The 21,521-nt window shown below is 38.8% G+C and overlaps 2 protein-coding genes across 9 annotated transcripts; both read right to left on the reverse strand.

The window, feature by feature from the left end:
- Positions 1-508: 508 nt before the first annotated feature.
- Positions 509-9,302, reverse strand: LOC102292641 (NLR family CARD domain-containing protein 3). Of its 8 annotated transcripts, none has more exons than XM_005943619.3 (7): positions 9,204-9,302; positions 8,726-9,012; positions 8,563-8,600; positions 8,208-8,444; positions 5,869-7,738; positions 3,814-3,996; positions 509-2,114 (listed from the first exon to the last, which is right to left on the reverse strand). In XM_005943619.3, exons 2-7 carry the CDS (start codon positions 8,965-8,967, stop codon positions 1,925-1,927), a joined length of 2,760 nt encoding a protein of 919 aa, XP_005943681.3. In that variant the 5' UTR covers positions 8,968-9,012; positions 9,204-9,302; the 3' UTR covers positions 509-1,924. The 8 variants fall into 8 exon arrangements, with proteins under 8 accessions (XP_005943681.3, XP_042085019.1, XP_042085018.1 ...); XM_042229085.1 differs by having other exon boundaries at positions 8,726-8,999; positions 9,204-9,283; XM_042229084.1 differs by having other exon boundaries at positions 8,726-9,094; positions 9,204-9,266.
- Positions 9,303-11,029: 1,727 nt separating this feature from the next.
- atf7ip2 (activating transcription factor 7 interacting protein 2) lies at positions 11,030-19,686 on the reverse strand (the record flags this gene model as incomplete). Its single annotated transcript, XM_005943617.3, is given in 13 exon segments — positions 11,030-11,593; positions 12,418-12,605; positions 12,695-12,826; positions 12,986-13,056; positions 13,178-13,214; positions 15,369-15,442; positions 16,045-16,090; positions 16,263-16,297; positions 16,383-16,423; positions 16,534-16,556; positions 16,730-16,798; positions 18,453-18,575; positions 19,614-19,686. Coding segments are annotated over 13 exon segments (1,122 nt in total). The 3' UTR covers positions 11,030-11,382.
- Between the last annotated feature and the right edge of the window lie 1,835 nt (positions 19,687-21,521).

Consider the following 21,521-nt stretch of genomic DNA (forward strand, 5'->3'; position numbering starts at 1 on the left):
GGCAAAATCATCACCATTGGGTACATTAGGTATGACAGTGACACTCTTGTTTCTATTGGTATACAATGTACTCACAATTCGAAGTTTTTAACTCCGGATCCGAGCTGGCCGAGTGAGATCTTGAGGGAGAACAAAGGGAAGCGGCGGCGGCCTAGAGGGAAGCGAGCCGGCGTCAGGAACAGGCTGAGAGCTCGTGCACACCGCACACCTCTGCCTAGCATCCTGCTCGCCAACGTCCAGTCACTGGAGAACAAGCTTGATGACCTCAGGGCCAGGATAAAGTTCCAGAGAGACATTCGGGACTGCAATCTCCTCTGCTTCACCGAGACATGGCTGAACCCAGCGGTGCCGGACCACGCCATCCAGCCGGCCGAGTTCTTCTCGGTTCACCGCATGGACAGGACACGGGACTCGGGGAAGTCAAGGGGAGGCGGCGTGTGTTTAATGGTGAACAACAACTGGTGCAACAGTGCGAACGTTGTTCCTCTCACACGCTCCCTGCATATCCATAGATACAGTAAGTCACCCACTTTTACAAAAATTGGCTGTTACTCTTATGCAATGAGACCGATGAAGGCGATTAGTTGAAGCAGAAAAAAGTCTTGGAAGAAATGGGTAGTCTATTCAAGACAATTTTACACTGTAGAGAAGAATTTGACTCAACTGTTAATATGGTTTAAAAAAAGCCCATGTACAGCCCAAAATGCCTGTTATAATTCATTGTCCCTGCCAGTAACATAATAAGGTCATCTGTGCTGTGTAACTGTTGATTGACCCACATCTCTACAAGTCCTGTGTTGTTTTACATCATAGACTGCATGCTCTAACAAGTGATTCATTCAGTTAATTACAGTCAAGGCAGACTTTTTGACACAGAAGTCTGGCTGCTCCTATGTACTTGCCATTAGCCACAAAGCCAACAAGTAACAACCGTAGTATTTCTTTTTAAGTCCACTCTGTGTTAAAGTGTTGTAGCAGGATGTCACAGGATGATGAATACAGTTACACAAGTTAAAATAAGTTGTGGTTTCTTTTTGGTCAGCTCACTCAGTACAATACATGAGTGTGTTCTTACAGGACCAAGCTGATGTAAACACTACAAAGAAGAACAATGAAATCTGGGCATGCATGAAAGGCTCAACCTCTCCCAAAGTGTATATGGCAAATTGTTTCCTCGCAAAGTGGGAGCATCCCCTTTGCTCTCCTTATCATTCATGTTGTTTTTGGACCTAGACAATATGGAGCAAGTAGAGCTAGCTAACATTAATCCTATGGATGAAACATTGACTTTTCAGCTACAAACCCGATGTGCTCAGTAAGCAATTCTAGTTGGCACGTCTGGAGGACCACCAATTTTTTCCCCTGGATGTCTATTCCAGCGGTAAAACCCGCAGAAAATTCATGGCCAAAATAGTAGTAGTAGTAGAGTCACCTGTGGTTCTTCAAAGTCACTAAAATCAGCTTTGTGTAGATTAGTTCCACCATATCTACATGTCTAAATGCACTAAGTTGCCGGGTGATTGGCTGATTAGATATGAAGCCAAACAAAGGTCAAAGGTTTCTTGTTTTCCACTCTTTAAATCATTTCAGGTTGTCATTTGGCTGTAATAGGATAGGCTCATTACTCATTCATGAAATCTTTGATGCAAAAACCACCGCACAAAAGAATATAGTGTAAAACAATGGTTATTCAGTGAGTCCTGCATCAGTTTTGCCAGTGCAAAATCATATGCATTCTTTGTATTGACCAAACATGGAAAGGGCACTTTTTTGTTGTTGTTAGTGGGCTTACCCACACACAGTCATGAAAGGTTATTGCCTAGACATCCAAGCAGGACTTAAAGCCAGTAATGGTATAAATAACTTCTGATCAAAGCCGTGTCATCTCAGGCTATAATGCTAAGTCCCAGATAAGGAATAACATCTAAATAACATCTAACACTGACCTGAGGTTCTCCAGGTTAGTGCAGCCCAGTCCGGTGGAGAGCACAGAGAGTAATGAGTCTCTCAGTATGTTGTCACTCAACTCCAGTTCTTTTAAATTTGAGATGATTGATTTGATGGCTGAAGCTAGATTTTCACTCTGTGTTTCTGAAAGCCCGTGACCAGAAAGACTGCAAATATAAAGGATAATAGGTGAAAAGTGACTGATGAACACAGTCATGGGAAAAAAGTTTTCACACAGTTCTATAAAAACAAAATACTCAATAGCTTTTAGAACTACATTAAACAGCAATAATTCAAAGTAATTGTTTTGTAATGTTAAGTAATGAGTTCATCAAATCATTGTGGAGGAATTTTGGCCCACTCTTCTTTACATTATTACTTTTGTACATTTGTACATTAAGCACAAGGCTCCACACACAAGCCTTGTGCTTTGCGCTGGGAAGAGGGGGGAGGGGCGGTAGTTACACTCGCAGTAGCACAGGAACAGAGCAGGAGGGAGAGACAGAGAAAGAGAGCCAGGGAGAACAACATCCCATTAGAAAGGTATAGTGATCATCCACAACTATTTTCAGTTGCAGATGATAAAGGATTCAGAAAGTTTATTCACGCAGGCCGAAATGACAGAGATGTGCATCTTCTTTTTGTTTTCATATTTTAATTTATATTTAATTGTGCTGTGGTCCTTTTTGTTGCTTCACTTTAAATTTATTTAAAAAGGAAAAAGCTGAAAATTTAAATAGTTAAAAGTTGAAATGTGAATAGTTGGTTTTTGTATTATATGATTTATTTATTACATTTTATGTGGAGTGAATAAATAAAAGTATATTTACCGTGGCCCCTAGAGACAAAGCACACACGAACTCCAAAACACGTGCAAACTCCGAAGCACATACAAACTCCAAAACACATAAAAACTCCAAAACACGTAAAAAACTCCAAAACACGTAAAAACTCCAAAAAACGTACAAACTCCGAAGCACGTACAAAACCCCAGAAGTGCTCCAGGATGCTAGGCGCAGTGTTGAGGTTTTGTTGCCTAGTGGCTACACAAGCCAGGAAGTACCAACGACTGGATTTGGTGTGTGGTAGTAACAGGTAAATGAACATTTTTTTAAATTATTTGAATATATATGCGTGCTTGTGTATTAATACACAAACCATACACATATGCTTTCAATTGTGTAATTCAAGTGATCTAGGTATCTCAGTTAACACTAGAAATGTGTTTTGGAATTTGTACGTGCTTTTTGTAGTTTGTACGTGTTTTGTCTCTAGGGGCCAGCGCATATATTTATATATAAATATTAATTAATAATTAATAATAAATTAATAAATATTAATAATAAATTAATTAAAGCAACAAAACAACCTGAAGAGCCAGTTCAGAGCCGAAAGAGCCGGCTCTTTTTAGTGAGCCGAGCCGAAAGAGCCGGTTCTCTAAAAAGAGCCGGAAATCCCATCACTACTGTTCATGTGCTACTGTGAGTGTAACTACCGCCCCTCCCCCCTCTGCTCAGCGCAAGCACAAGGCTGGCGTGCAGAGTGAAGCAAAAAAAAGTGCGAGAGAGAGGGTGAGAGAGAGAAAACAAAAACCACGGCCCGCGACGTTCACTTCAAAGAGCCGTTTCTTTCGCGACAGACACATCACTACTGCTTATCAGTTCCAGTTGCACAGAATAGATAAGAGAATCGATAAAAAATTTAATCGGTAAGTGATGTCGATAATGAAATTGGAACTTCTTAATTCTTATCTATTCCCATCCCTATATGCAATGCCTGCAAAAAAAAATCACAAAATTATTATGAAATCACTTTCATTCAAATAAATGATAACAAAACATAACGAAAAATAATACTCTTACTAACCTAAGAGTTTTCAGTTTACACTGGCAATTCCCCAGTCCATCAATCAATATCTCTGCACCTTCGTCATCTCTGCTGTAAAATGTATTATTGACCAGGTGCAGTTCAGTCAGCACAGAACGTGGCATACGAAGAGCTGAAACGATAGTTTTATATTCCCAAACAGAAAGATCCAAGCCTGAAATTCTGAAGAGATGGAAAAAAAGATGGTTCTTCAGTATCTGATAACGTTTTAGAAGCATGCAAATGATTTACTTGACTGAAATCACTGCAATAGGAGTAATAGCACCCATAACACTTCACAGCATGACCTGAATAGGTTGGGTTTTTTCATTCTTTTTTTCTTTTCTTAGGTGTTTAATGTCACAGTGTGAGATTAATCAGTTAACAGGCAGAGTGCATGGATTCAAAGGTCTGGTCTGGCAGATATGTCACACTTGAGAGGTACATTAGGTTTAGTCCTACAGGCTGTATTTCTTTCTTTCATGTCCTCATATAGCTCTGATTGGTAGGTCAGTACTTTAACTTGGTCTGCTCATGCCTTGTACTAGTTTTTCTTCAGCTCCCAGAGCTCTAGCATCAGGTATTACGTCAGCTGGAGCCAGTGGCTCACACTAATAGGGCTTCTGTACTTGTGGAGCTTATACTGGAGTCTGTACTGTGGTGGGAGTCAGTCATTTGTTTACATTAGCAAGCTTCATTCCTTTGCTAGCTAGTGTTGCAAAACATTGCTGCTCTGAAGCCTCAAACACTCTATAGTAAAATGGGATGGTAATCTTGCGATGGAAAAACTCAATTGTTACTGAGCGACTGCACTGAATTCTTTGGGGTTTGCAAACTATTACAAGTAGCTGGAGCAACCAACTTGTTATCCAGTAAATTCAACCTCCCAGCAATGTGTTTCCAAACAATCACAGTCTGACTTTGACCAACTGCAGTCATTTTTAGACAGACAAGCTAAAGTTTGTAAATGTAAGAAGATGCATCAAGAAAGTTAGCATGCACCAATGAGTGCAACTCTTCTGCTTCACTATTATTTCTCGAAGTGAAGATTTTAACTCCTACGAAGGTGAATTACTGAGATTTGAGGTGAGCAATTTCCTGTAAATTGTGCTGGATTTAAGATGAAATGTGTGTCTTGTGTTTTTTGGAATGAGAGGGTGAAATGTTATCAGTACAATTGCGTAACTGGATGGCTCAAAGCTGTGAGCACAGTGCTAAAACTCAGGATGTGTTCTGTAACTCTTTATCCGAGTGCTTAGAGCCCGTGCCCACATATTCCTACAGTACAATAGTACTGGTGTTTTATTGAAACAAAGCCAAACTCAATATGGAGGATAAGAGGAAAGGAAGGAGAGATTCATGTCACAAGACATGTACAAGGTACCCATTTCTGCGTGTCTTTTCTCAGCAGTGCGTACACACAGTGGTTTCCATGTTTCTTTATAACACATTGATGTTGTTAATGATACCACAGGTCTGTCAAAAAGCAGCTCTTGATGGGGCTGTGTTAGTGTGCTAGACTAATGTGTTTAATGTTATAGTGTGCAATATTGACTTCAAGTACTTATGGTTGTACACAGGCACATTTACACATATGGAACAGTAGCTGCATCTTCATTAACACATATCTGTTGTTGTAACACATGTGTTCTTGTAAAAGTCTGTTGTTACTCACAGACTTCAGGTTCGTGTAATAAAATGGATTTTAACAAAACATATCTCTTCTGAATAAATCCTGCGCTCCACCTGAGTCTCAGTCCTCAGAACCATACAGCAGCAATTTCAGGAGAAGAATTTACCCTTACATCGAAACATTATAATTCTTCTTCAGTCTCCTTTCATTTATTTTATTATATTTATTTTAAATTTACTGCTTTATTGTATTATAGTTGTTAGGACTTTACTTAGTACCTTACATTAAAGCTTACTGATAAGCTTGCTTATCAAGTTGACTGTTCATAGGAGCACAAGAGGAGGAACAAAGCACTGCCCAAATATTGCAGTGCTCTCAAGTTGCTGAACTTAATAACATTCTTGTATAAAGAACCAACTCACCTTGCTTTCCTGCAGTTCCTCACAGCTGGAAGAAGTCTAAAGATACCTTTTCCTGATGGTCTGTATTTCTTGAGATTGAATTCATCCAGAGGTGTGTTTGACATCAGAATCAAGTCAGCCAGAGCTGAACACTCAACAGGAGAGAGCGGTGATTCAGGAAAACAATTTGGTTTCAGATACTTTCGTACTGAATCATGTAGGGAATTGTCTTTCAACTCAGTCAGGCAGTGGACAAGGTTTAGACATCTTTCAGCTGAGCAATCCAATAAATCTATATCTAAAAGACTTGACCGAATTTGCTCAATATTCGTTGAGTGTTCTTCAGTCTGTTGAATCAGACCTTGAAGCAGGTCTTGTGTTGATTGTAGAGACAAGCCAATAAGGAACCTGAGGAACATGTCCAGTTCTCCGGTCGTTCTAAGAGCCGAATTAGCTATTGTAATTTCAATCAGTTCATTCAAAGGTAGATCCACTGGATCACTTTCCAAGATAGTCTTGAGCTCTTCATCAGACCCTTTTAGCATGAAATCCTTGAGACTTTCAGAATCAATTTTCTTATTTACAAAACTGTGATATACAAAGAGAGCAGCAAAATACTCTTGAACTGTGAGATGCACAAAGCAGTAAAGTTTCTTTGTTAGGAACACACTCTCTTCTTTGAATATTGCTGTACACAACCCGCAGTAAACTCCAGCTTTCGTTATATCTATGTCATACTTCTTCAGATCTTCAGCAGTGAATATGATCCGGCCTTTTTCTAGTTGCTCAAAAGCCAGCCTGCCTAATTTCAAAATGAACTCTTCATTTGACTTAAAAAGCTCTGCTGTATCAGGCTTTTCCTGGTCTTCCTGGTTGCCATATTTTTCATTAGCTATCATCATCTGAATAAGAAGGAAGTGTGTGTACATCCCAGTAAGAGTTGTGGGTATTTTTTGGTTTTCATCTTTGGTGTTTCCCATTTTACGCATCAAATACTCAAAAACATCTACAGCAATCCAACAGAAGATAGGTATGTGACACATAATATACAGGCTCCGTGACATTGTTATGTGTTCAATTATTTTTTCAGCGACTGCTTTGTCCTCAACTCTCTTTCTGAAGTACTCTATTTTTTGTGGATCATCAAATCCTCTGACCTCGGTCCACTGGTCGACATACTTACTAGGGATGCGTTGAACTGCTCCTGGTCTTGAGGTAATCCAAACAAGTGCAGAGGGAAGAAGATGTTTCCTGATAAGGTTGGTCACCAGAGTGTCCACTGAGGACACCTTTGTAGCATCATCCAGTATTGTGGTCGTTTTGAATTTCAGCTGAAGTTGACTTTCATCGAGACCATCAAAGATGAACAAAACTTCACGATCAGCCAAAGCTTTCGCAACTGCTATGGTTTTAAGTTCTGGATGGAATGTTTTCACAAGGTTCTCAAAGCTAATCTGATCATCTTGGACCAAATTTAGCTCCCTGAATGGAAACATAAGGATGAAGTCCAAGTCCTGATTGGCTTTTCCATCTGCCCAGTCAAGGATGAACTTCTTCACAGAGACAGTTTTTCCAATGCCAGCGACCCCCTTTGTCATCACAGTCCTAATTGCTTTCACTTCTTTGTCATCTTTCTCATGTTTAAAGATGTCATTAGAGTTGATTTTTGTACACTCAACAGTTTGATTTCTCGCTTTATCTTCAATCTCCCAGATCTCATGTTGTTTATTGACATGTTCACTCTCTCCTTGTATAATGTGAAGCTCTGTGTAAATTTTATCCAATGATTTTTCATCCTTACGAGACTTCCCAGTGCCTTCCAACTCCCATTGACACTTCTGCCTCAGATATTCTTTGTTCTTTTTGATGACCTCCTTGATGACATCTTCTGCTGTAGGTAAAGAGGAAAACCACCAATTTCAAAATAAAGCATGTGTTTTCTATTGTCTTCTATTGTCTAAATAAAATGTGGATATGAGATTTAAAAACCATTGCATTTTGTGTTTATTTGCAGTTTACGCAAATTTGTAACATTATATTAATTGTATTTAATAATTGTACAGTGCACCCGAAAAGTATTCACAGCAGTTCTCGTGTTCCACATTTCGTCCTATTCCAAAATAGATACATTTTTTTTACTTTAAAATAAATTCTACACAGAGAAGGATACATAAAGTGAAAACTGTTTGGTTCACATTCACATGAATGTATTAGAAATTTGGAAAAAAAATTATTGTTTTTTAAGGTGAAAATTGACTTTAATCCATTTTGGATTAAGACTGTAACATGACAAAATGTCAAATGCTGTAAATGCTTTCCCTATGCACTGTAAACATAGTTACCAAACAACTGAAACATACTTTCACACGTCTGTGGCTCAATTTCTTTGAGGATTTTGTAGAAGGCAAATTTGACTTCTCTAGTAGTCAGTGAATTGTAGAGCTCCCTCATCTGATCCTGGCTAGTCCCGGCAGCTTTGATTTTGTTGTATATCTCCGGATGGATCATACCCCGCTGTCTCAATTCATCAGCTATAGCCATCACCAAAGTGACGCTTTGAATGAGCTTAGTGCGGTTCTTGTCCACCAAGGCTGCATCTATGAAAAGGTTAAAAAAAAATGTAAGACATGTTGTTTAGGACTTTAGAAGACAAAGAATGAAAGCATGTGCATTTTATGATCAGAGTTAATCATAAAATTATAATTATTAACTTACCTTTCATTTCTGTTACTGCTGAAGCAGACAGACAAGGACTAGAAAAAGGCAAAACTGCTTTAGCGATACATGGTTTATAAATCTACGCTAATGATTTATTTCATCTTTTACCTTAGAAATACTGATTGTATATTTACTTATAAGAAGATAATAAAGGTCTCACCTGAGGGCACTGAGTTCAACAGTATCATTGCTGTTCTCACTGCAGTCATTTTCCCCAGAAGTTTCTTGTGCATGTGTGCATGCAGGCTCCTCCCTTCTTTCCTTCACTGTGTTTCCCCCCCTCTGCTGTCCAACAGGAAGGAGTGAACTTTCTTCACTCTTCTCAGCAGTGGAAATGTTGTCTTGCTCACAACTGTTTTCTTTCGTTTTTGCACAGCAATGTGCAGACCATAGGCTCCCCATGATGTTATTTCTTCACAGTCAGCTCAGTGACTCTGTCATTTGCATCTAAATATGAGTATTATTACATAGAAGTTCTGTTGTATTGCTACTGTCTTGAGAACAGCCAGACTTTCTTTTCCCTTTTCACCTAATGCAGAATTTATCATAGATATTTATTTTGCTATATTCTTAATCGTCACTATGTAAAATATCTGACCGAACTACTCGCTGTTCAAAATATGTTTATTTTTTCTTACCTTTGTGTCTGATTTCCAGTAGCTGCTGCAGTAAAACAAAGATGTATGTTGCTGGATCTAAACGATAGCAAGACAGGAAGTGAACCGTTGGCAGGATGGGCGGAAATTGAATTCTCTCTCTCTCTCTCTCTCTCTCTCTCTCACTGTTTGTGAATACTGCAACAACAACAAAAAAGTACTGAAAACACTTTTTGATGGTTAGTGCTTTATGCTATTACACCATTACACTACAGATGCTCTGAAAATGATTTTTTATTAATCAACTGATATATTTCAAAATGCTTAACTTTGTACAGACATGACAAGAATAACACCAAGGCTGTTCTTTTTAGGAGGTTAGACTGTTAATTAGTAACTTGTTATGGTAAAGTGAAAGTATTCAGGACAGACTAGCGCCTGCTCTTTTTTTAGATAAATTTTATCAAAACTCTTAACTTTTGTACACAGAGAGGAAATGTGCAGCTAAATAAAAGCATTTAAACCATTTTCGCAGCTGCTTATCTAAGGTTTGCACAATATCAGTGTAGCTGTACCTCTTGCAAATCTTCTGTACATATACAAAAAAAACAAACTCATTCACAAAGTTTTTGCAACTTCCTAATGCAAAGTGCCAAATACTTACTTTGTATAAGTGTAGTCTCTCATTTTCAGCTGTTCAAAAAGAATCTTAGTCAGTTTTGCAATAAAACCAAATGTTATCCAAGGCAGACTACTTTATAGACTGCAATAAACGTTTATTATGACTTAGCTTTTTGTTAAAGAGAAGCAGTTTGTAGTGGGCGGGTAAATAACTGCATAACATGTGCTGTGGTGTGATTACTTTTAAATGGAGTGTAACTCTCTAATCCTGAAACCTGGGAGAAATGAATAATGTTTCCATTACTTTAAACAATGCTTTAACATGAGTGCTGCACACAGATCTTAAGCATAACCATAGATGATTTAAACATTCTGCACAGTTTCAAGGGGCAGACATCTCAAGGCACATAATTCCTCTTACTACTCTAACAAACGTTTGTGAAAGAATAGGTTGTTCTGAAACAGTCACTGAACTTTTCACAGACAACTCAGTTTGTAATATTTCTTCCCTCCTAGATATTCCACAATTAACTGTAAGCAGCGGAAGCATTTAGGAACCACAGCAACTTGGATAGCAAGCACAGACTACATAAAGTTACAGAGCAGGATTCCCAAGTGTTGAGACACATAATGTGTAAAAGACACAGACGATCTGCTGACTTGGTAACTGCAAAGCGCCAAAGCTCCTCTGGCATTAAAATCAGCACAAAAACCATCCACCTGGAGCATCCATGGCCGAGCAGCTCCTAAAGGTGTCCCAGTGCTTTTGTCCCTCAAGTGTGGGTATTCGGGGACAGTCTGCAAATGCAACACGGAAGAGAGAGAGACTACACAAATATTTGAAAACCTTGGTAACCAACATCCCTTGAGTTTGCTTTTGCTGTAGCAGAACTAGAGGAAAAATTCAATTGTCCAAGCTTCACACTCATGCAGAGGTCTCATTTTGTTGATACTGTAAGTTTTTGGTTGGGCAAAAAGAAAAAGAGCCTTACGTTTTTTGGTTTGTTTGTTTGTTTGATGTTTTTAAAATCGGGAAAGAAACATTGAATCCCTTCACGCTTAGTCTGCCATCACAGAAATCACTTCACACAAACCTGTGTATATTTGCATTTACTGAAAGTTTTCCTGAAACTCACTTCTTGAACACACCTTCCTTGTGATGTGTGCAGCTTTAGAGTAATCTAAATCCAAAGTATTCATGAAAGAAACCGAAGTATTAGTCATAAAGAATAAAACCCCACAAAGAGCACAATAACATTTTATTAACAACAATAACAATAATAATAATGCAACAATTGAATCATAGTGACCTTAGTGATATGCAACACTGTCCTTAACAATCTGAAGGCAGACAAAGAAAGAAGAACATAAAAGTTCACCGTTTTCCATCTGAACCGAAAATATTGATGAAAGGCACAAGTTACAAAGTGCAGCTTCTTTAGCTTTATGTGACCATTAAGGTTTATGGTACTTAAAAACTATGTGAGCAAAACACTGGCCCCGAAACAACATCAGCACAAGGACTGTCCATGCTGTCCAGCACAAACTCAAGAGTGAGTACCTGGAAATTTAAATAGGCGGCTCCATGCCCTCTTCCCGACTACTCGGGTATGACTGAAGTAGCGACTGCACTATAAGGTCCATACCGGCCAAATACATCTTTGCCCACCACAGCCGCACACACCCTGTGGCCAGGCTTATACTTTCTGACCAGCACACACATGGGCAAATTCAAGGCCTTCACCTCACCGAGGATACTCCAGTCTGGGAAAGCGCCACTGCCCTTAACCTTTTCCATAGTTAGGAAGATCCTACAACAGGGACAAAGAACAGAAAAAAAAACAATATCATCAGTGAGTAACTTAAAGTCAAGATTACTAGTAAAGCCTAAGAACTGACTGACTGCTTCCATCAGGTGTAGGGCTCCTCAATTAATCGAATTTTAATCACGATTACGATCTGGGCTTTCAACGATCATTAAAAATGACTGAGCCGATTATTAGCCCCTCCCTCGTGCTTTACTCTCGCGCTGCTCCGTGTGGCAAGTCGAGCGCACCTCTCTGCATTTTGAACACGTGTCACAGCAATTAAGAGGACCCGAGGGAAGCTCGGAAAGCTAAGCAGAAGTTATTTGGAGAGGAGAGTGACTGCCGTTGGCTGAAAAGAGAGGTAAAAAAACTTCAGTGGTGTGGAAACATTATGGGTTCGCGGAGTCAGACGTGGATCAAGTAGACGCAGTGTGTAAACTTTGCTACAGTGTCGAAGCTGCACCACAGAGCAACACTGCAAAGTTCACTAAACACAGATGTTTACATTTTTCATTTATTTTTTATATTACAAAAATTTGCACTGTTATCAGTATTTGCACACTATTTTTTGACAATCTTTGAAGTCATTATTCAATACATTCTTATTGTTAAATAAATATCATCAAATAATCGAGATCTCAATTTCAGTGAAAATAATCGTGATTATCATTTTTGCCATAATCGAGCAGCCCTAATCAGGTGGTTACAAAAACTGGCAGCAGCGTCACAGTGAGATCCTCATGAGGACCTTTCGTTTTTCATATTGGTCGTAGGGCTGAGAAACTACACACTCGACACACAGTGATGAGTTCAACACTGCTTCTTACGTGTAACTGTCCATGGGTGGAGCAGATGGGTCTTCCTCCACCACTTTCCAGAGGATAGAGAGGCCGCTGGGGTTTCTGATGAGGGCCAGATTTACTTCAAGTTTCTGAGGGATGCTATACGAGGCCGCTTCCATGTTCAGGACGGAGGGGAAGGGTCTAGAAGGAAGAGGAGGTAACGAGAGTCCGTTCTGAGGAAGGAAGGAAACTTAAGTGAGTGGGTGTGATGTACCTCAAAGAGTGGAGTGAACCAAATGTATTTTCAGCATGGGTGTATTACCTGCTCTGAGTCAGTGTGACTGGGACTCCTCGTGGCGACAGAAGAGACACATTCTGTTTTCACCTTTTGACGCTTGGGCTCTTCAAACTCTTCTTCACTGTTTTCTTTTTCTTGCTTAGCTGTGTACTCATGCTGGTTTTACACATGCCAAAATGGAAGATGTCAGTAATGATAAAAAAAAAATGAAAAGACATTTAAAAGAACTATTTTTTGCTTGCTCAAATAGCCTCCACACATTCATTTGTGGCAAAATAAATAAAATAAAAGAGAGCGCATAGTAAAGCATCCCACCTTAAGCTGAAAAGGCCGTTGAGGAGTCAGAACTGGAGGCAGCCTCTCCTCATTTGAATCAGTCGTGGCAGCTGTCATAATTTAATACAGATTATTTAAAATGAGAAGGAGGAGAAGGGAAGAAACAGGAGGAAGTAGGAAAAGGGGGATTTTTGTTATAAAAATTAAAAATGGTTGACTTTTCTTCATTACCTTCATGCGTCCTCTTTACTCCTCTTCTCGTGGTTTCCTGGGCAGAAAGAAAGCCACTAAATTAGAGGTCAAATTATTACGACAATAATAATAATAATTAATAATAACGAGTAAGTAAAGCTTATTTATATAACATGTTACAAAAATCAAAGTGATTTAAAATATAAAGTATTAATATTGACCTCAAATTAAAATTATGCAAAATTTAATTTATGTATCGTTATCATCATCATCATCATCATCATCAGTATTATTATTGTTATACACTACCAGTCAAAAGTTTGGACACACCTTCTCATTGTACAGCTTTTTTTTTTACTACTTCCTACATTGTAGATACAGACTAAAGACATTAAAATATATATAGCAAGATATCTGGAATTATTTAGCAAAGAAAAATGGATAAATAATAAGTTTTATATTTTAGATTCCTTTGATTTGTTGTCAGCGCTGCAAACCCTTGGCCTTCTCTCAATGAGCTTCCTGATGTAGTCACCTAAAATGGTTTTCACTTCACAGGTGTGTCAGGGTTCATTTGTGGAATTTCTTGCCTTCTTAATGGGGTTGTGCAGAAGTCAGGTTGGTACACAGCTGACTATTTCATAACTGTTAATATGTATATTAGGGCAAGAACCAATAGGCTAAGAAACGAGAAATGAGAGTTTGGGACCTGAAGCGGAGTTTGCACCCAGATTACTACGGTAGACGTACTGCTCCGACAATCCATCAAGTGGTGCAGCTTACCAAAGTTATACTGAAACATTTTTTGACCAATTTTTGAGCGCTGTGTACCACATAAAATCTGTTCGAGGTCAATTAAGCATAACCGGGAATTCATAAATAGGCATACTGTCGATGTTTGAGAAAATTATAGGATTTTAAGTGCGCCTTATAGTGCCGAAAATACCGTATATATTAAACACCTCTCAAAGGTCAGAAAGATAAAACCCCAACTATCTGACTGAAGAGCTCTCTTTAGAAAAAAAAGACCTCCAACAGATTCAGGATAAGGGAGGAGGCGGGTATCTGCTATCACCAGTTGGGAGGGAAAGAGATATATGCTGACAAAGATGCCAACATGCAGTCTACTTGAATTACATGCTCTGCGTCTCTATCAGTGTCTCTCGTCTTGTCACGAAAGATACCGTCTACTTTCACTCTTTGACCCTTTGGATTCTCAAACTGCATCAACTCCTCAACTCAGAGACCAAAAACAAAGATGGACAAATGAACTCAAGACAGAAAACAGACAAAGATTCAGCTGGTAGGTGATTTATTATCTTATGGAACCAGCATTACTTTTGTGTGCTTCTGTAGTTCTCATAACTGGCATATACAATCACTGGCTACTTCATTAGACAACTGAGTAATCAGCCAAACCCATAGCAGCAACTTATTCCATGACATGGTCAAGACAAACTGCTGATGTTCAAACTTGGCAAAAGGGATGCCAATAACCACTTCTTCCAACAAAAGGTATGCAGAAGAGCATCTCTAAATGCACAACAAGTTAAACCTTATAGCAGATGGGTTATAACATCAAAAGACCACAGGGGCTGCCACTCATATCAGCTAAGAACAGGAAAGTGAGGTTAAACCAATACTGGAAAATACAAAAGTGGGAAAAATGTTGTTTGCTCTGTATCGTGGCTTCTGCTCCAACATTCAGACAGCAGGTTCAAAATTTGACGTAAACAACGTGAAAACATGAACCCATGGATCCTACCTTCTATCAATAGTTTGGGCTGGTGGTGACGTACTAGTGTGGGACACACACTGGGCCACTTAGCACCCAGTGAGCATTGTTTAAATGACACAGCCTCTCTTACTATTCTTTCTTTGTTCATCCCTTTATAACCCCAGTATAACAATCTTCCGATGGCGGCTTCACCAAGATAACTCACCATGTCACCAACCTCAAACTAGTTTCTTAAACATCAAATCTCAATCCAGTAGAGCACCTTTGGGATGTGGTGGAACTGGAGATAGACGTGCAACTGACTAATCTGCAGCAACTGTGTGACTCATCATGTCAATATGGACCAAAATCTCGGAGCAATCTTTCCAGCACCTTGTCATGAAGAATGAAGCCAAAGCGAGACCAATCCAGTACTAACAAGGTTTACCTAGTAAAGGGTCATATGAGTGTACGTGCAGTTATGTAATATTGCTTATTTTTAAAGGCTCCTACCTCATACTCCAATGGGCTGTTAGGAGTTGGAGGACGCCGCTCCTCATTTAAATCTGCCATGGCAGCCATCAAAGCTTATGTAGATTATGTAAAATAACAAGTGACAGAAGGGATGGGAAATAGCAGGAAAAGGGATGTAGTTTATTCATATGCTGATTCATATTTCATTTCAAGGTATTATAACAGCTTATTGTATCTGCAGAGAAAGAACGTTAGCACAAGCAAAATAAGATACGCATTTTAGATTTGAGGTACACAAATATTTACATGTATGAAACCAAAATACTCTTGTTTTACAAAGTAAAGACATTTTATAAATGGGACATGATAATCTAAGAACTTGTTAGTAAAAATCATCTTAAAGGATCTGCATCATCGCCATGATAACAAAGACGCTAGCTGCCCAACTTGTGCCCAACTTATTAATCTATTTAAATATTTCCCTGAGACAGACTTGACTGGTTATTCTATCATTGGTGAAATAGAAGTATATCCCTTTCTTCTTTTGGGGTTCAAAATAAAAGCTTATAACTGGTAGCATTACCAGAATACATACAGAAATGAGTAAATCTCAATTTTCTCATGTGCACATATACTACACAGGTCATGCCCATCCATACAAATGCAAAACTATACACCTTAACACATAAAAACTCCTGCATGTGAATAAACTTACCTTTACTGTCAGCACGCATCTTCTTAAGTGTCTGTCTTGTGATTTCCTGGATAGAAAGAACCAATAAGCTTTGAATATGAACCCCAATGCAGATGTTTCACTGTGAAATTTTACCCTGAGACCTTTCAAGAAGCTGCTGACCCCAACAAAATTTTAAATCAATAAGTGATTTTAAACTATTTTTAAAAAACTGACTAAATAAACAATGGCATATTTACCATCATCTGAAAGAGCCCTCCGTTCTTGGTTGCATCTATTGAGAAATAAAATGGCATTGAATAAATATTAATTTCAGCAAGAAATACTCAGTGATATTAATGTGCTTGGTAGGTTCTTACTCTGTGAAACAGCTTCCATGTCTCTTTCTTCTGAATTTGTTCTGCGGATTAAATGAAATTGTAACAAAACTGATAAAATAAATCACAACCATAAAGTCACATCAGGGTCTTCATTTTTAAAGATTAATATATTAGAGCTGGTTCTACATACCTGACCGGAGTGGGCGCTGCATTCTGAAAGTTAAAATGGTAAAACTGATCATGTTGCGTGAGGATTTTTAAATTACTGCATGTACACAATGAATAGTGTTTCAATATTAAATTCCATAAAATTACTACTTGGGCATTTATCATTACACTATAAGCAATAAAGTGATTAATTGTACTGTGCATTTTGTCTTTGTTACCTTTTTTTGCAGCTTTGTCACATAGTCAATAGCAGCTTCTGCTCTTTTAGACAATATTTTAACTCGTGCCTGTGGGGGAAAAAAAAAAAGTGTGTTAGGGTTTGTTTGGATTTTTTTGTTTGTTTCTTCTTTTTTTATTTAAACACTACTTCGTCTTAGGCCCCAGTCACACAGGCCTAGAGACTGGCTGGAAACCACTGATTGCTATGAAATTAGAAAGAAAATAAAAGGTGGAATCCCCAGCCTCAGTCATGCAGACCAGTTAGTAAAATTGGCATCACATTGTTGGAGGTTACTTGCTGTTGCTAGGTGAAACTAATTGCAAAGAGGTATATGGTTCGGCACCAAAAACCTCCGTGATTGCTTCGATGGCTTAGTTTGGATGCAAGACACTGACTTATTTACAGCGCCAATGTTGAAACTTGTTCGATTTGGGTAAGAGAAGAAAGCAGACTGAGTCCAGGTAGGTGGCAAAAAATAGTGATCTTTATTTACACACTTGCGCAGAGTGTGGGAAGAAACTTGCAACAACAATCTTCCTCGAGCAGACCGCTCCCCATCCTTATATTACCCTGATGACGTCACACAGTTAGATCTTACTGGAAATGATAACAGTTCCCCACACTCAAAAAGTGTTCCTTATATAGACATCAGATGCTACTTTAGAGACAAACAAGTGTGTGATATGTTGTGCAGTTTTGTGAGACTGTGTGTCCAACAGAGAGCCTGTCCTGAGACGACCTCCCGTTCTAAATAAGTGTGTGAAAGAATGATACAGAACAACAATAGACTGATTAAAGTGATGATAATATGCATTACATATGCATACATTAATATTTGCTCAGATTAACATAGATATAATTCAGAGATTATTCTGTCAACAGATTCCACAATGATGAATGATTGATCAATGATAGTTCTGATCATAAACTGTCACCATAAGAATACAAAATAAAATATCTCTTGTCCACACCAACTACTCGCTAAGCAGTACCGAAACTGTAAGGAGTACTACAGCAACAGGAAATTAAGACAGCTCATCTTCAAAAGTTAGACTTTTTGAAAAGCATTGGTTTCAGAGATATTCAAAAATACAACTTTTACTTTAATGGCAGTGTTCACGCTTCTTCAAGTTTCACTCCTGCTCATTTTTTAGTTAGCAAGTGTTAGGAGACAGGCCGTCGTCTCACATTCAAACTACAGGCAACCATGGCAATCTGGTAGAGACCAGAGAAGGTTCTGTGGCACAGCACACTCTTTACAACCATTTTTACCAATTAACAGCAAGCAACCTGCCACAAATACTTGCTCAGTGATCGGGGAATAAACAATATTTTCCCCAGGTAACTGGAGTTGCAGACTCTCTAGACCTGCAAAAAAAAGGTGCGCACACAAATTCAGCTCAATTCCCTCTAATCAAGAAATAAACTAAGAAACAATATAAGAAAGCAGAGCTTAAGTATAGATGCCCAAAAGTTTTACCGCTTGCTCTAAAATTTAGGAACAAATGCAAAAAAAAAAAAAAAAAAAAAAAAAGAGAACATGACAGACCTAGAGACTGATTTTAAGATAGCTTGGTGACATTAAAACAGGGAAGCATGGAGAGAGACAAGAAGGAAGACTGGGAAAAAAGAAAACAACAATGGGCGGCGATGAATATGTCCACACATGAGATGGCATTAATTAAAAACTGGACAGATATGTAAACATATGCAGTACAGACCTCAAGTTTTTCAATGGACCTTTCAAAGTTCACTCCATGTTCAAGCTTTTGAATACTTTCTATTAATCCCTTGAGTTTAGTTTCAGTTGCACTGGGAACCTCCTGCTCCATCAGCTTTTGCACCTGTACGCAAAAACACATTTAAACTGCTGTGATCATTTTTCAAGTGAAAAAAATATATATTTTGTAGCCGTCTTGCACACACAGCATATTTATGATCTACAGATTTTCAAGGCTCCTTCAGGAAGGGGCTGTGAAGGTAATCTAAAAGCCATCACCTGAATGTCTTGGGGTAATTTACAAAAAGTCTTGTTTACATCATTGTTCAGGAGTAGAACATTTTCCCCTTAAGCGTTCCCATAATAGGGTACCCAAATTTTTAGACATACCATAATTAACAGGAATCCACACAGGATCAATTAAAAATGATTGTTTGTTAATGAACAAAAAATAAGTGTTTTGACTGTTTGTTTTTTATTTTTTTAAATTGTGTGCACACAACTGTATACAGATGTTTATCTAACAGAAACAAAGGGCAGAACTGCATGCAGTAGACTCAGATGTTAGTGCTATGCAGCAGATAAAATGGCATGTACAACCATGCACAAAAAAGCAACAGTCTGTTAGAGTGATTTTGTTAAAAGTTGTCATTGTTGTGCTTTAAATTTGTAAACCTTGTCTTGAACTGCATGATTAGATATTTTTCTGTTAAGCCTTAAATGTAGGAATTTGGGGCAAGCTTTTTAGCTAGTTTCCAACTGCAGGCACACTTGCATATAAGGTTCTGGTTTCCTTATCTGGTAAGGAATGTTCACTTCCTGCCCTTTGTGGGCTCACCTATGCTTGTATATGGTGGACCATTAAAGGGGTTAAGTCAGATATGGGTTGATGGGAGATGACCCTTTTATGACTTGAGATGTTGTTAAACGGTTGTAACCAGGAAGTCACATATACAAACACACATACACACGCACTCACATGCTCGCACATGCATGCACACACACACAGTGCCTTAGCTTTTATGACACACCATATGGGTTTTACAATGGGGTGTTTGTGCTTTCACTGAAAAAGAAAAAAGGCTGTGATAAGTCTCTGAGATAGCAAGGCCTGCGAGTGCAGAACTAACACAGTCACACAAACTCCAACATTGTTTCTTACCTCTGACTGGGAGAAGTCCATCTTCATGTTATCGGCTCCAGCAGAAGCTAGAGTCAGGGGTCGCCGCTTCATTCTTCATCCAGACGCACAAACAGAACATTAGTTAGTGATGTGTGTAACTCTGCATCAAGTAGCAAGAGTGTAACTCATAGGTTGTGCCTTGCAGAGAAAGATTGAAAGGTACTTGCATTAAAACAGTTTAAAATGTTGCCCATACCTTGCAACATTTAACATATTACATGTATATTACCCATTAGCCGTTTCCAATCATGATTATCATACAATGAAAACAAGGTAAGACATTAAGTTCAAGAATGAAAAGTATCTGAATATTGCCCTCTGCTCCTAAAATCCCTTTACTGCCTGAAGAAAAGGTTCATAGCGGAGGTGTCAAACATACAGCCTGTGGGCCAAAAGCAGCCCACCAAATCACTGGATAGCTTTGGAAAATGTTTACATTTCAAAGAAGGAGAGGTGTTTAACTGTATTTTGATCAATTTTAAAGTTTTCTTACTCCTTTGTAAGTATTAGCCTCTTATTTCTTTATTTTTTACAGTGTAAGCTTAAAGAGCCCTGATGCAGGTTTCTTCTGTTCATTAGTGCTGCAACGATTCGTTGACATAATCAATGATGTTGACTATAAAACGTTTTTTGACATATAATTTTATTGTCAGCACGTCTTAATACTAATACATCGTAAGAGAGTTTTTGTAAGTGCAGTATACTACAGGAAGCTATTGGGACAGTATCATCGACGTCCTCTGCCATGACTACACTTAATGCTAACGAAAAAGAACGCTGCACAAACGGCGAAATGGCAGAAAATGGAAACTAAGAATTGTTAAAAATCTGAAAGCATTTCACAGAAAACAAAAGCAAAGAAAAAACAAAGTTAAATGCAGACTGCTTTCCATCTTTGACAGCAACACTGCAGTGCACGAGCATTTGATATGCCGGCACCCTGGAGCTGTGACATCAACTCTGATTGGGTCAGTTTTCAGGGGTTACGGTTTTTTATCTAATGAGTGAAATGAGACAGTAAAACATTAAACAGGAGTAGCTACACTGTCTCCTAGGTCGTTTTCTCACATTAATATTATCGTCTATTGTGAATAGTAAACCTCTTCCACCTAATGTTAGGTTGTTAATCTGTGAGTTGGGCCATATCAGTAATTAATCATAAATGTAATCAGTTAAACAGTGTAATTGGCATTGAACACTACACTATCTGAGAAACTATCATAGACAACCAAATTTGTAAGTAGTAGCAGTCTTTTCTTATTCTGTTTTACTAGTATTAAGCACAGGCGTATAGATGAGTTTGTCCTGTACAGAGGCTCTTGCACCTGTCAAATGGCTGAAGACTAGGGATGGGTACCGGTATCGGTTCTGATATAAACGGTAGTGACCAGACCGAAAAACAGCGCACATTTCGGTGCTTTATTTCGGTGCTTTTTTTTCCCTGAGATGTCACACACTTTGAATTCTAGCCAATCATTTTACCTTTGCAAGCGTAGTAGGCGGGCCCAGGTACGTACGTTCTTTTAGAGCAGAGCTACAGATTAAAAATGCCCAAAGCGAAGCGGTCAGAAGTCTGGCTGTACTTCACAGCAAAAGATGCAAACTCAGCAGCCTCCAACAAGTGATTTAAGGTGACACTGTGCAAAGGAGGTAACTCCTCGAATCTGATGAAACACCCGGCGACGCATAGCGGGAGGTTTTTTAAGCCGAGAAATGCAGCATATTTTGCTGCAAGAGCTCACACCGAGCACATCTACTGCAGGTGTGGTGCCTGTTATCGGTCCCAGAGTTAGCAACATGAACCCAAAGAGGAGAGTCCTGGCCCCTAGCTCTGCCAGTGTAGCAGAAATGATGACAGATGATGATGGCAGCAGCAGCTGTTCTTCT

The sequence above is a fragment of the Haplochromis burtoni genome, unplaced genomic scaffold (genome assembly GCF_018398535.1).
Source record: "Haplochromis burtoni strain Fernald_Lab_line unplaced genomic scaffold, NCSU_Asbu1 Contig_379, whole genome shotgun sequence".
NCBI classification, from domain to species: domain Eukaryota; kingdom Metazoa; phylum Chordata; class Actinopteri; order Cichliformes; family Cichlidae; genus Haplochromis; species Haplochromis burtoni.

Coding starts and splice junctions, on each gene's coding strand:
- LOC102292641 (XM_005943619.3), bottom strand. CDS start 8,967: ATGGGGAGCCTATGGTCTGCACATTGCTGTGCAAAAACGAAAGAAAAC. Junction 3,997..5,868: donor AGGAACTGCAGGAAAGCAAG/GTGAGTTGGTTC, acceptor CCATCTCTTCAG/AATTTCAGGCTTGGATCTTT. Junction 2,115..3,813: donor TGTAAACTGAAAACTCTTAG/GTTAGTAAGAGT, acceptor TTATATTTGCAG/TCTTTCTGGTCACGGGCTTT.